General features: G+C 36.9%; 1 protein-coding gene across 7 annotated transcripts in view; it reads left to right on the plus strand.

Annotated features, from left to right (window-relative positions):
- The window catches only part of TULP4 (tubby like protein 4), a 155865-nt gene that overhangs the window by 43508 nt on the left and 98043 nt on the right, over positions 1-14314 (plus strand). Inside the window, exon 2 of one of the 7 annotated variants that reach the window (XM_017834926.1) lies at positions 2384-2428. The exons of the other annotated variants lie outside the window; for them this stretch is intronic. Coding sequence (XP_017690415.1) covers positions 2417-2428 — 12 coding nt within the window. The 5' untranslated portion in view covers positions 2384-2416. The remainder of the gene's footprint in view (positions 1-2383; positions 2429-14314) is intronic. 7 annotated transcript variants of the gene reach the window in all.

Raw genomic sequence — 14314 nt, forward strand, 5'->3', positions numbered from 1 at the left:
TATACACAGAATAAAAATTCTTGCTATGCACTAGGCATTTTATTACTTAATTTGAGATAGTTTTTCAAGGTAGTTTCTGAGCATGGGATTTTTATACTGAAATACACTGAGGTTTAGTTGCAAGTGTGTCTCCTGTTTGAAAATAATAAGACAAAGAGTTAAACTTGATGGGTTTGGGCAGCTGTTATTTTTAAGTTTCTTGTGGCCTTTACATTTGTAATCTTCAGGACAAAAATTTGAAAGCTTTTTAATACTGAAGTCACTCTAGTTTCTTAGATTCTTTTGTAATACTGCTAGTAGTATTAAAAATACCTTGCTATTAAAATTTTATATTTAAATTACTAGTGCAAATACTAGTAGCACCTGGATTTCTAGTATTATTTCTACTCACTCTCTAGAAATTGTAAGCTTTCCAATATTATTATTGTGCTGTTGAAAAATAGGTAGTTTTACATGGTCAGCATCCATTATTATTTTTATTGGCATTTGTTCAAGCCGAAGGGTTTACTAATTTGATGTAGGCTTCTAATATGTAATTAATTGCATGTTAATTGACAGCAGCCTTCATGAGAATAGGGAAACAGCTCAGAATTTAGTTAGAAATGGATATAAACCTGAAGGGTCGGTAGGGTGGGAATTTGGGACTGTTTGGATGCAAGATACAGGAGTACCTCAAGGGGATAGGAGGCAGAGAGAGCAAGCCTGCCTGCTGCTTTTCTGTGTGACTTTCTGCCAGGCTTTGAGATTGGACCTATGGTTCTGATGTCCTGAATTCATAAACAGCTATCAGATGTGGTCAAAATAGCTTCATCCTCTGTAGTGATCCAAACCAGAGATGACAACTTCAATAGCTCCTGGTTAAATGTAGATAGTAGATATCAGTCCTGCTCATCGTTTTGTGGATTGATGGTGGATGTCATGAGCAACACATAGGTTTTTCGTATTTCTTTTGTAAAACTTGAGCAATTTGTCAGACAGCCATTAAGTATCACATAGAAAGATTAAGCTATCAGAAGTTATGAAATGTCAGCATTAGCTGCAATTGATTTACCATGCCGGTTCATTTCTTTGAATGTGTCAGTGCATACGTATTTTGATTCAGTTTTCAATTACCCAAATACATACTTTTTTTCCCCCTTTTTGACTCCTTGGAATTCTCGTCTGTTCAGTGCCTGTGGATGAGGGAAAGTTGCCCAAATAAGTTCTATATTACTTTTTTTTGGAAGGCAATAAGTATGCAGTGAATGGCATGAAGGAAAGTAAAGTCTCATGGTTAGGCAGCTGAATGTTGCTGTAGAGAACTGGTTTTTTTTTAGCATAGCTTTTCACTATAACCAGGATGTATTTCTCATTTTCTTATTAATGGTGGTTATCATTTTATTATCTTTGGAACTGTGAAGATGAATCAATTAATTTTCATTAAAAGATCAGTTACTATAATTCTACAGAGGTAACCAGCATTTCTTGGCATTTACCCATGTCAGTCTAATATTGGTGTTCTTCTGGGAATCTGGTTACACAAGCCAATTTAAAAATAAATTTTCATGACTCATCTTCAGAGTTTGATCATGATCATTTGACCCCACAGCACATGGGCATCAATATAGTGGGGTTTTTTGGTATATATCTAGCTGATCTTGAGGGATTCCTCGATGAACAGCATAGCTACCTTCAAAGCTCAAAACTTAGGTGTATAACAGTTGGAGTAAGGAGATTTTTAGCTAGGTTTTACATCCAGCTCTCTGTGATTCAGTCAATTTATGAGCTAAGAAATCACCCGTTCGGAGCTTCAGAACAATTGTAAGGATGTGGATTGTGCCCAGAGGATGTATAACATAATTCCTGTTAATGGAAGGCTTTAATAATTAAGTTCAGTGTTGTTGATGGTAACATTAGAGATGTCAGATCTAACTTGTCCTTTTGAGCTTGACTTTTTAAAGTGCTCTGAAAAAAATTCTGTGAGGTACTTATATGCGGCAGCAATTATTAAGACTGAGAATCACAGGCATTTAATTGAATCTGAAACATGGTAGTGTGACTCCCTTGGGTAGGTGTGAAAGCTAGAAGGAAGTCAGATAGTAAATGGAGTGAAGCTTCTTATTGTCAATTAACTCCAGAATTGCTTGAGAAATGCAGTTTATCAGCCAGCTTACTGTATTCTCACTGCAAATACCACTGTGGTCTGAAAAATCGAGTTGAGCTTTTAATCCTCATGAGTAATCAAGGTAGATTAATGTAGGTTTGCTCTCCTATATCATCTGTCCAACATGGTATTTCCAGCAGGTCTAAGTGAGTTTAGTGGAAAAAACTGTTGCATTTATGAGTAAAGATATTCCTTTTGTTCTGAAAGCAGTAAAAAGTATGTTATCTTTTCTCTTTATAGTGATAACTCTGAGGTGTTAACTTTTCATCTTGAATGTCACTGAAGGTGAGTTTTGAATACACATGGGGAGCAAATTTATTGAGTAAACAGTTGCTACTGTTAAATAAATCACCCTTAAGGCTGCATTTTAAAGCCCTTACATTGCCAGAATGAGGCAGAGGCCCATAAAATACTCAACAGAAGGTGCATGAAATGCACAGGAGGCTTTAAAAAGGGGGCTAAAATGTCTTTTTAAATAACTTTTATACTTCCAGTTGGTTGCAGAGAATGCTTTTTTGGGTTCGCTCTCCTATGTGTTGATGGCTGATTTTCTAAATTATTTTTACAAGTGTCTTTAGCAATAACAATTTCATCATACTGTGCTGTGGCACTCATGGGTAACTTCAGTCATATAGATTTGCTACTATTCTTGTGAAATCAAAATTTTCATTAATAGAGAAAGTTGGGTTATTATTTTTAAAATATTTGTGAGGATGGTACTGCTTTTAGTGGAACATGTTAGATTATGTAAAATATTAAGCTAGTGTGTTTATAATGACAACTTTCTATTTGGTGTGTGGTTTTTTGTTGTGTTTGTGTTGTTTGATTTTTTTTAACAGATCAAGAGTATTTGAACTTTTCACCTAAAATACAATTTTCAAAAGCCATTTTGCTCACTCCTCTTCGTCTTTTTGTATTTCTGCTGAAAGAAAGTAGTCTACTGCTTTCTTCATTCGCTACTTTGGATAAGTAAGGGGGGAAACCTTGAAAATACTTCAGATAAAATTGAAGACACAGATTTTCTATTTCTGTGAGCCAGTAATAGTTTAAGTTGAAAATAAGAAGCTTGTTTTTGAGGATTTTTGATTAGCTGAAAATTTTTGGAACGTCTCCAGTCATGACAATCACATAATTGTTTGATGGAAGGCTGCTCACCAATTTGTATTCATTTTTGGGTGGTTATTAGCAAGCTAATAATTCTGGATGCTGTTTTGAAATTTCCTGTCACTTCTTGTCATTGTCTCTGGAAGCAGTGGGTGTCTTTCCAAGGGATTATCCTGGCATTTTATACCACATTTCTCAGAGGTACTGGTGAGAAGTGCAGTGTATCTAGACCAGCGATGGCCAACATTTCTACTCAGATGAACTAATACCTTATTCAAGTGTTAAGAGAAAGTTGAGTGCTTTGGCTCCTACTCTGCCACGACTGGACTTTGTGTGGGGCACTACTGTCAGAACTAGTAAAAATAAACAGGTAGCTTGTACCAGTGGGTTATATTTGTCCCTCAGTTACCTGAGCAGCAGCTGTAGAATATGCTCATTACTGTGCTTTGCTCAGAGTGGTACGTACGTGGAGCCCAGGTACTAAGGAATGAGCCATGCTAAGGAATGAGATCCGGCTGCCTGTCTCCTTTGGGTTGTTGCTGCCAGCCCTGATAAATTGTTATGCCTTACATAGCTGCAAGAGCCACTGCATGTCTATAGTGGTAGCACTCTGTGTTGGAGGTAGCTGGAGTTGATCTGTCCCTGGAGACAGGCTATTCCTGAAGCTGAGTTGTAGCAGAAGCTCTTTGTTTGCTTCCTCCATTCTGCAGGGGTTTTGTCAGTGAAGGATCCCAGCAGTAAGTGACCAAGTCAAGCATAAAAGACCGAGGCAGGATATCTCAGTCACAAGGATGCCAAACCATTTGACATCAAAAAGCTGTTAAAACTTCTAAGTATATGAGAAACTCTAGTACAAATAGCATGCTGGATCTTTTAAAATTATTAATCTATTTTATGATTTCCCTTTTATAAATAAAGCTATATAATAAAGTCGTCCAGAGTCCTTTCAGATGAAAGGCATTAGATAATGGCACCTTTAGATGCTTACTTCTTGTCTGAGCCTGTGAATTCATTTATCACTGAAATGCTTTATTGCAAGAACTCTATTCTTGCCCATGTGTGGTGTGAAACTATTTGAATATATTCTTTATTTATTTTAGCTCATTTATTAAGTTTCCTATTGTGAGGCCTCTATGGCCTGAATTAAAACAGATACAAAACACTAAAGCCAAATCTCTACGTAAAACTGCCAAATAAAATATATAGCCAGGCAAGATTATAAATAAATAATCAGGCACAAGCCCACCAGACCTCTTGGAAACTACCCACAAAGGAATTAGTTCCCTGTTACTCAAAAGAATGGAAAAAAATATGAGTAGCAGATAAAAGAGCAAAGGGAGGGGACCCAAAATAGATAAAAATAGCTAAGTTGAAATAAACAAGTCTTGCAGTAGAGCCAGCCAGAAAAGGGCAAGAACAGAAGTGCATGCCGAAGTGGTAACACAAAAATGTGAGTTGTTATACAGTAGTGGAAGTCACGGTGCAATGGGGTGTCCTGGGCTAGGATCTAATCTGCAACAAGCAGAGGGCTTTGCTGACACACAGACTACTGTCTGGAGTTTGGTTTTGCCTGGCCTTTTCAACCTGCCCATGGATGGCCAGCTACAAGAAAGGAAATGGCAATGCTGATACAAGTGGGAAATCTGCTTTTCTGAAACACAAGTTTTCTTGCTTTGGTTGTAATCACACTATTAGGGCCCTCATCCACCCATTAACCACAGAAGACCCAAGTTTTGTAGGATGAAGCCTAGAAGTTGTAAAAAAATGCATCCTTTTGAGGTTTGGATGTTACTGGTCTGGGTGATTTCTTCTCATCTTTCCCACCTTCTGTAGCCATCAGAATGCTATAGGCAAATGGAGATCGACTACAAGGGCTTATCTTTAACATGCCCTTTTTGATAGATTTCTCCATAAATGGACGTTACTTGTTATAAAATCATTTAAATGAAATCTGTGTTTCTGCCGTGTTTGTTATCTGAATTATCTTTTACCTGTGCCAAATTATTGTCTGCAAACAGGTTAAATTATTGAGGGCAGAAGAAAAGTCTGTCATGTTACTTTGTACTTTGGTAGAGTCCATCCTTGCCCTCAGCTCTGAATTTCAAAATAACACTCCCTGAACATTATGCTACTCTTTTATTATACCTTCTGGCAACCTGTAGATGATTTCTGCTTTGCATAGCTACACTTCATGGAATTCTTATTGATGGTTATTTTTTCTACCAAGCCCATTTAGGTATTTGTTTAAACTGCACAAATAAATAAATAAAAATAATAATATTAAAATATATCTTTAATTTTACTACTGCTTTTTCGGAAGTAATATTCCTGTAGTTTCTCTCCCTGCCCTCTTGCAGTCTCACCCTTTTGCATAAAAATATCTTAATAATAAAGTTACCATATTTTGCCCTTTATTCATTTTGAATCTCTCTATGTGAAATCAGTGCTTTTGAAAGCTAGAAGTTGACTGTTCTGGAGGATAATCAGAGAGATGCCAGTCAGAGTGGATATGGAAAAATGCGTTGTAAGAATTCTTTCAACCTTCAAAGCTTATGTTCACCTGTTGCCAGCAGTCCTGGTGCAATCCCCAGTGCTGATGCTGGGGTGCTTCCTATGCAGAATCTCCTATAAATCAGGATGAGAAGCACATGTAGAATTGTCTTCTAACTGGAAGATTTCACTCATTATTGTTCTGTTTTAAAAGTGTAACCAAAGACAGTCTGCAGGTGACTAGGAAGATGCTACGAATTCTTATCTACAGTCTTGTATAAATTGGAGAATTTTGACCCTGCTAGTTTATAACCAGTATTGAAGAGATGTTATATACAGTATGGCTGGAGGTTTAAAAAGTAGTGGGACATTGCAAATTTCAGTTCCTCCTTACTGAAATGTGTTTGGTATTTGTAAGTTAAAAATAGAATGGCTGTTTTAATTTAAAATTTATTTAATTGAATTAGCTAGAAAAAATGTACAGTAGTAATTTGTGTCTCATCAAGCAGAGCTCTGACTCTTGAAGCTTTCTTAGACACTTCAGTTGACTTTGTAAGTCCAAACTTGTCATACCCACATGAAGCCGCATCCTCTTCGTTGTAGCATTGAATGGACACTCAGATGGCTGCTATGCCCCGATATGCAGGGATGGAGGTAAAAGGAGCATGATGAAAGGAGTTTTAGACCCTTGTACATAATCTGCTGTTTAGCATTTCTCAATTCCTGTTCTTCACTGGTAGTATACTGTGAGACTTCTGGAAACTATTACTATAGTACTGGTTTTATGGTTGTTGTAAAACATACTCCAGTCTTCAGACCTTTCTGGATATACTGCTCAGTGTTCTTAAAATGTCCCCTGTCAGGGTTTTAACTTAATTATACAATTGAACTTTTTGATGTGACGAGAAAAAAAAGACACTTAAAACTTCAAATATTGATCTTTTGAGGAGTGAAAAAGAAATACAGGACAGACTTTACCAGAGGTAGAGAGTGAGAAAAAAGGTTACTGCTGGCACTGGCAATTTTTAAGATTAATTTGTCTCTAGTTTGAGACAGGACAGCATGAAATTTTACATATTAAAGGCTTTGTCCACAGTGGTTAAGAGCATCCATAGAGTATCAAATCAAATGTCCAGATGGCACAGTGTCCTGTCTCTGGCAGTGGCTGGTAATCAACACATAAGAAAGAGTTTAAGCGCCAGTAAGCTTATATTCACATTTTTCTGATACAGATCCAGCAGTCTGAAGCTCAGGAGCATTCTGGGACAGGTACACAGGCTTTGTGTCCTTATGACTTCTTCTGTGAATTTGTGTCTTTATGGCTTTCTTCTGTGAAGTTGTCCAATTGCTTTTTGCACCTCTGTAAAATTTTGACCTGTTCTGCATAGTGAACTGTACAATTTACTTATGGGTTGTGTGGAAAAAGTGTGTTCTTTTGTTGTTTGAGTATCCATACTTCTGATTTCCTTCTTTTTTTTCCTGCACTGGAAATGACAGTAACAGTTGTTGCCTCCATGCCACTCCTGATTTAATAGACCCATATGATATCCCTTTATAGTGATTTATTTTCCTGATTTGAATAGTGCACATATAGAATCCAGTCTATCCAAACATCTGAGTCATCTTGTTTTTTCCCTGTTCTCAGTGTGTTTTGGAGTTGCCTTATATTCATTTTGAGGTTAGAGGAACAAGAACTACATGTAATAGAAATGAAAACCCATACTGTGGCATATTGTTGGTCTCTGTTTTTCCTTTCTCCCCCACGTCCTTACAGTTGCAAATGGCGACCAATGTAATAATGACAGTTGCCACTTGTTATAGTTAGGGGTGATGTGTTTCTTTGAAAGAAAGCCTAGTGGGGAACATTTTAACTGGTGATGGATAGAGGATTTGACATGGGCTCCCAGTACAATTCCTGCTTCTTTGTTCCATGTAATATTTGTCATAACAGTGGTGATGAGTGATGATACGTATTTATTTTTTTCAGCATGAAGGATGGCTGCATTCAGCATGCACACATGCAGATAAAAGAAGTTGAACAGCTTCAAAAGCTATGTCAGTGAGTCTGTCAAAATCACATTGGCAGACCTGCAGTCTTCTATGTACAGATGGGACCTGAAAGTGAGATCTGTTTGTTCATGGGGGTGAAGGGAGCTTGTTTTGACAAGACTACCACAGAGAGCAGCTGGCTGGCTTTGCTGTGACCGCATCTTCACATGCCTTGTAAGAAGCTTGCCCTAAATATCTTTTTGAATTTTTTCTTTTTTTTTTTTTCCTGCAAACTGTATTTGCCTCTTGGAGATGTGCTGCAGCCTTCCTGCACTATGTCCTCTCTGGGGCACCAGCCACCTTTGCAGCCCTGGCCCTGCTCCTGGGGTCCTCCTGAGCCACTCACTGCACCAGGGCTTCACATGAGGGGTGAGCAGGCAGGTGAGCTGCTGTCACTGTTGTACCTTTGCTCATGCTGTAAAAGCTCTGCAGAGAAGCCAACAGAGGAACAGAGGCAACTTTTCCCTGTAGGGGAGTTATGCTAGGAAAGCACAAAGTGAGCAGGATGCAGAGTGTGATCCCTCATTCCTCCAGAATAAGCCCTCCCAGGCACCTAATTCTGACTGGATTTTGTGATGAGGGGATCACAGGAGATCCTGTGCCTGTGGTCAGGAAGGCCATCCTACATATCTTGGAGAAATCTTTTAAAATGGCATCAAGCCTTGAAGCTGAGGAGTAGTTACTTACCTGTTGGCTAGAATATCAGGGGTTTTCTTGTTATACAGTTGTCAATTCAAAGCAGCTGTTCACCTACTGAGTTAAGGGAAATAAATGTATTTGAAATGTTGAGAAATTCTTCTTTCTGGCATCTGTAGCCTTTATGTATTTAAAGTTGTCATATAATCAGTTATCCATATCTTGTACTTTTGTAATGAGAAATAAGATCATCTTTATTTCTTTTAAAATGTGAGCATTTAAAAATTTGTGTATGTAGGCAGTATACTTGATTTGTCTCTCTTGGCCAGTTAATAGGTATGTATTATTTTGCTAGGCTTGGTCCTTGGTAATACTGATATATTGAAGTGTTAATCTGTTTTCTGTCAACTAGGTTTTGTTGTTGCATTTCTCAGAAAGATCTCATGCATTGAGGAAAAGACTTATGGGTCTTATTAGAGGTGTCCACCTTCCTGGCTTTGATCATGCTGCATATAGTGCTTACTCTAATTTCAACTAGCAGATTAGTTAATTCAGTAACATTTGTCCAACCTTAAAAATAGGGAACATTTTTTAAAGTTGTCTTGAAAGTTTTAGTGAGGAAGATATTAAATGTCTAGTATCAGTATTGTTGAATGCAGCAAAACAAATATATGGAAATGATGCAACATAATAAGCATGTTCTCTTGAGAATATATTAACATGCAAAGAGTAGGTGAAGGACGTAGGCACCTACAAACTAGAGCAAATGTATGAAGGAACAAAATTGCCATAAGATAAAGACTTGGAAAGAACAGAAAAAAAGCTAGGACACAATGGTAGCTAAAGTCTGTAACAGAGTCATTGTACTGGGAAATGGAAAACAAAATTTAGCAAGAGAATGCAGACATTAGCATAAATGAAGTTCTCACAGCCTTAATTATTATGTAAATGTTCTTTAAAATGTCAGAGGCACTTGTTTTCACTGTCCCTTAAGAATTTGTAAATTCTGATTTTTTAATTTTTATTTTTTGTCTGAGTAGAGTGCTGAGTTTTGCCCAGTGACAGGCTCAGAGATGATGGGCATGAATGGAAAGATAGGAGGTTCCATCTGAACATCAGGAAATGCTTTTTCACTTTGAGGGTGACTGAGCTCTGAGAGGTTGCCCAGCAGAGTTGTGGAGTCACCTCCCTTGGAAATACTGAAAAAGCCACCTGGACTTGGTCCTGGGCAGCCAACTCAAGCTATGACTCTGCTTGAGCATGGGCTTGGACCAGATGATGTAAGCAGCTCAGCCAACGTAGTGGACACTTGTAAAAATATGTATTCACTTTCAGACATTAAAATACATTACAACCAAATAAATGTTTAAAACTGTTATATTTCCATGATAAGACAGGGCAAAAGGGAAACTTCAGACCACAGTGTGAATTTGGGGCTCTATATCCTCTAGCTGCAAAATGGAGGTTTTGCATAGCACTGTTGATAAAACATCTCATTATGGAGGATAATGTATGGAAACAGCCTTGGTGGGGCCTTGTTAGCAGCACTGAGTATTTGGTGTTTATGACTCACTGGGATGCTTACTAATGTATTCTTAGGGTGAGATCTAAATCCTTTTGTTCAAGAAATTATTTTTTAAAGTAGAAGTGCAAAATTAATGAGAGATTAATTGCCATCCAAATATGATTATTTGGCAGAGCTTCACGTATAAATCCATTGGCACTAGCTTTTGGTCTAAAATTATGATGACATTGATACTAAAATGTGAAGCACTGGCATTTTAAGATGAGTCACTTTAGGAAGAAATACTGTTTTAAAATCAATCCTTCAGTCTGAGCTGCAGGCTGGGGAGAATGTTATTTGCTTTTGATAAGGGATATGAAAAAATACTGATTGAAGGTTTACTGAGGGACAGAAACATATCAGGCATACAAAGTTAGACAAGGTAAAGCACTTTGGAGAGGACTGTAGAGGAAAAGCCTACTTTCAAAGACACAGAACAGTCTGTATGATCCAAGACAGGTACAACCCAATTGGCTGACCTTACCACATTTTCTGTGAAGTTTGGCTGGAAAAGCAGAGAGTAACTTCCAGTCAATGGAAATTTGATGTCTGCTTCTTTGAACTTCATTCTATCACTTGCATTTGTAATTTTCAATGTAGCTTGAGCTGAATTAGAACTTTTTTTAATGGCACAATATTTATTTTAGTTAATTCATGTTTTCAGTGCTTTGAATGTGAAAGAAGCTATGCAAGAGCAAAGTGCTATATCTTTGGACCACTGCTCTTAATTTATTTACTTGCATGAATTTGTGCTCCAATTCCACGCTCCCTGTGATTTCCCTTTATCTTCATATCTACAACTTGTGTTACTTGGGATAGGTGACTTAGCTGAGAGCAAGGCTGAATTTTTCATCATTTTTCTCAGAATCACTTAATGACTCTTGGTAGTGCTGGTTTCCTTAAGGGATGCATTCACATTTTAGTTAGTTTTCTCCTGTTTTTGATAGTGTTCAAAGGTTCAAATTGTTTCCCAGTGTTTAAATCTGAATTTTAATATTTCTTTACTTTTTTCTGAATTACCAAAAGTATCTTTTTATTGCTTGAAAAAAACCCAAAGCACATACCTAATATGAAATGCTATTTTAGTTCCCTCACATGTGCCACATCAGTAATCAAATATATTGTATCTCATTCTCCATATCAGAGATTTACATAACACTTGAGTCTTCTGTGACTGTGAAGCTTAATGAAATTTAGATTGCATCTTTGCTTTGATATAGAAGTTATTGTTTTTCAAGATACTGGATTTTGCTTCTTATACTACCTCTCTATATCACTGTAACTGATGAATGCAAATCCATATGCAGTTCAGCTGTCTTGCTGCACGTTGCAGGCTAAATTTTATTTTTATGGAGCAACTTGAAATAATACTTTAGTAAGAAAGAATGTTTAAGCTTATGAAATGAATATTGCTTTTTGCTGTCCAAGAAACCAGATTTTGCCTTTGTAAGTCTCTTTGAAAGAAAGGAAATGCCTTTGAAGCTGAAGGAGATCTTAGTATTTGAAAAAAAAAAAACAAAAAAACCAAAACAACAAACAAACAAGGAAAGAATATTTAGCTTTCCATTGGATTTAGCAAGATCTTGGTTACTATTTAGTTGGCCCATTTGGATTTCAGCATTTATGGGAAAAGATACTGTCTACAGTTTTTAAAAGTGAAGCCATTCAATTATCAATTCTGTACTGTTTCACAAATGGAAAAAATTCAAAAAGCTAAGTACAAGTGAAGCCAGTCAGTTGGAGTTAGATTGCTTCAGTGAGTGGAAAAAAAGAAGTGTTTCTGGAGAGTCTAACATATGTTTGCTTGGAAAAAAAAATGTGATAATAATAACATCCATTAGTGGAAGCTATTAACAGCGGGAACTTCAGAAGTCTGGTAGCAAGCATCATGTAGTTTGACTTGCTCGGGGAGCATACAGGATACTGTTTCTGGCTGCTGTGCAATTGCAACAGTGTTCTGAGTGCGGTGAAAGAAATGAGATGGAAGAATAGGAGTAGAGGAAGAAAGATCAAAGCACTGTAATAATAATGAGAGAGAAAATATTCAGCAAGACCCTTGTTCTTTTTGTCCCTCCTCCCATTTGATGGTGTTAAGAAGTAGTGTTTGAACCCAAGCAGGGAATGGCCTTTCTTTTCAGCAGATGTCTTCCAGGAATTTCCAATAGTTAGTAAATAGATCTGCTCATGACTGGGACTGGATGTTTCTTTTTATAGGCAGATACTATTTTTGTTAAGACTTATTTATCATGCTTTACTTTTTTAGTTCACTGGAGAAAAGTAGGTTGGTTTTCATATGAATTGTCTTTCAGTACTCACATTTTCCATGTGTTTGAAAACTTCTACTCAGTTGTTTCAAAAGTTTTGTTTGTCTGTTTTTTTAATTTTTTTTTTTTAATTGGTTGATGACTTGAAGCTGCAATAACTTCTAGTCAGGAGACCAAGCTGTTTGGTGGTTAATAGGCTTAACACTAGGTTTTAATTTTCTTGGAAGGTCTGTGATGACCAGCACTACTCAATTCTGTCACTATTTGTAGAGTATTGTTTTTGAATGTTATTTTCTAGGAGTCCAGTAGGGAACAAACAAATAAGGAACTCTGTTTTTTGGCAAACATTAGAGAAATTGTTGAAAAAAAGTAAAGAAAGATTGAAAGCTAGGGAAGTCAATGGGCTTATGTGGTTTCCTAGAGGAATAATGTAGATGTACTCTGCAGGTTGTCATTTACATCAAAACAAAATTAATTTGGTACTAGTATTTATTTCCAGCTATTAGCACGTCAGTGCAAACAATGATGATGAGTTCTTTTAATCCTTGTGTCAGTGTTTACATTGTGAGTTACAAGAATTAAAATCTTCAAATCTGTAGGAAACAGTGGACCAGTGCACCATCTAATTTGGCCACCAGTAGGTTGCAAACTTTAATCCCAAGCTCACTGCAGAATTCAGTAACTTGAACATTGGTCACACAACTTGTATCAGATAAAAATTTTCTCTTGCAGTTGAAAAATTTCCATTCCTTTTCTCTTGGAAGTTGCAAGTTTCTATTTAATTGAGAAAATGAAAATTATAAGTCCTCGTGGTATTTTTTTCTTGCCTCTAAGAAAATATCTAGTGGCAACATCATCAATAATCTGTAATTGCTTCAAAGTACTATTGGAATACTAACTCTCTCATATGTAGTTGTCAAGAGAAATGCAGAGGGCTACTTGAGACAGATTAATTGGTAGGAATTAATGAGACCTGAAGGTGGTCTGCTCATGGCTGTGTGCAAAGATAACCAATGCTCTGCTCCCAGTATTGTCTTCCTCGTACTGTCAGAAGTATTTTTAAGTGTCTGTCATTGTTCTAATGGAACACTGCAGATATTTCACAAAATCAATTATTTCAGTCTTTTCCTTTGGGCAAAGGGAAATTGAAGTAGTGTTTCATGTGATTGCTGAATTGCTACCAAAAGAAGCCCAAACCAATCCTTTATATGAGAAGACATCTCAACACATGGTATCTGTTTTGACTTGTATATGGACTGTGGAGAAATCAAAATACAAGTGCAATGCAGCTGAGTTATATCTTTTCAACATACCGTGTGAAAATCACTTAAGTTATCTTAAGTTCGTAGAAAATTAATGCATTCAGGTTGGGCTATGATAAAGAAAAAACTTGTCTGCATAATGGTTGTTCTTGGAAGTATATACTTGCGTGAATTGGTTGGTTGATTTGTTTTATATGTTGCCCTTTTTTTTTTTAGCTCAGAACAGGAAAAGAGATTGTCACCTACAATATTTTTAGGCTTTAAGGCACTTTATAAAGAAAGAAAATAAATAATTAAATCTAAGCAAAGAGCTCATTTGTGTGGAGCTCAGTGAAAATCTATTTAGTTTTGGTCATCCTTCTTAAACTTGATTTGTATTTTGCCTGTAGGGGAACAGTACTACTGTGCATTTTAATAGTGTAAAATAAGTTATTAATTTTTGAGTGTTAACTTGACAGCATTTCTATGCATTTCTATTACTGTCTCTTATGGATTGGTTGTTCTTTTTTCTTTCTCACTCTAGGATTAGGCTAGGACTTAACTTCAGAGCCTGTCACCACTGGTTCATATTCAAGCAGAAGAGTGACAGTGCAGTTCTGTAGCAGTTCCAGCTCCTGCAGTCCTGGGCAGGCAGGCTCTGAGAAAGAGAGCCAAATTTTGCTCTCAGGAAAACTGCAGCCACATCAGTGAAGCCACTTGGATTGAAGGCTGCTTAACAGTTCTGTAAATCAAGTTAACTGTCCACATCTCCTTTTGGGCCGTGCTAAACTGGCCACTTCTGCACAGTCTGTGTGGTGACAGT

The sequence above is a fragment of the Lepidothrix coronata genome, unplaced genomic scaffold, assembly GCF_001604755.1.
Source record: "Lepidothrix coronata isolate B3197 unplaced genomic scaffold, Lepidothrix_coronata-1.0 Scaffold245, whole genome shotgun sequence".
In the NCBI taxonomy this organism is placed as follows: Eukaryota; Metazoa; Chordata; class Aves; order Passeriformes; family Pipridae; genus Lepidothrix; species Lepidothrix coronata.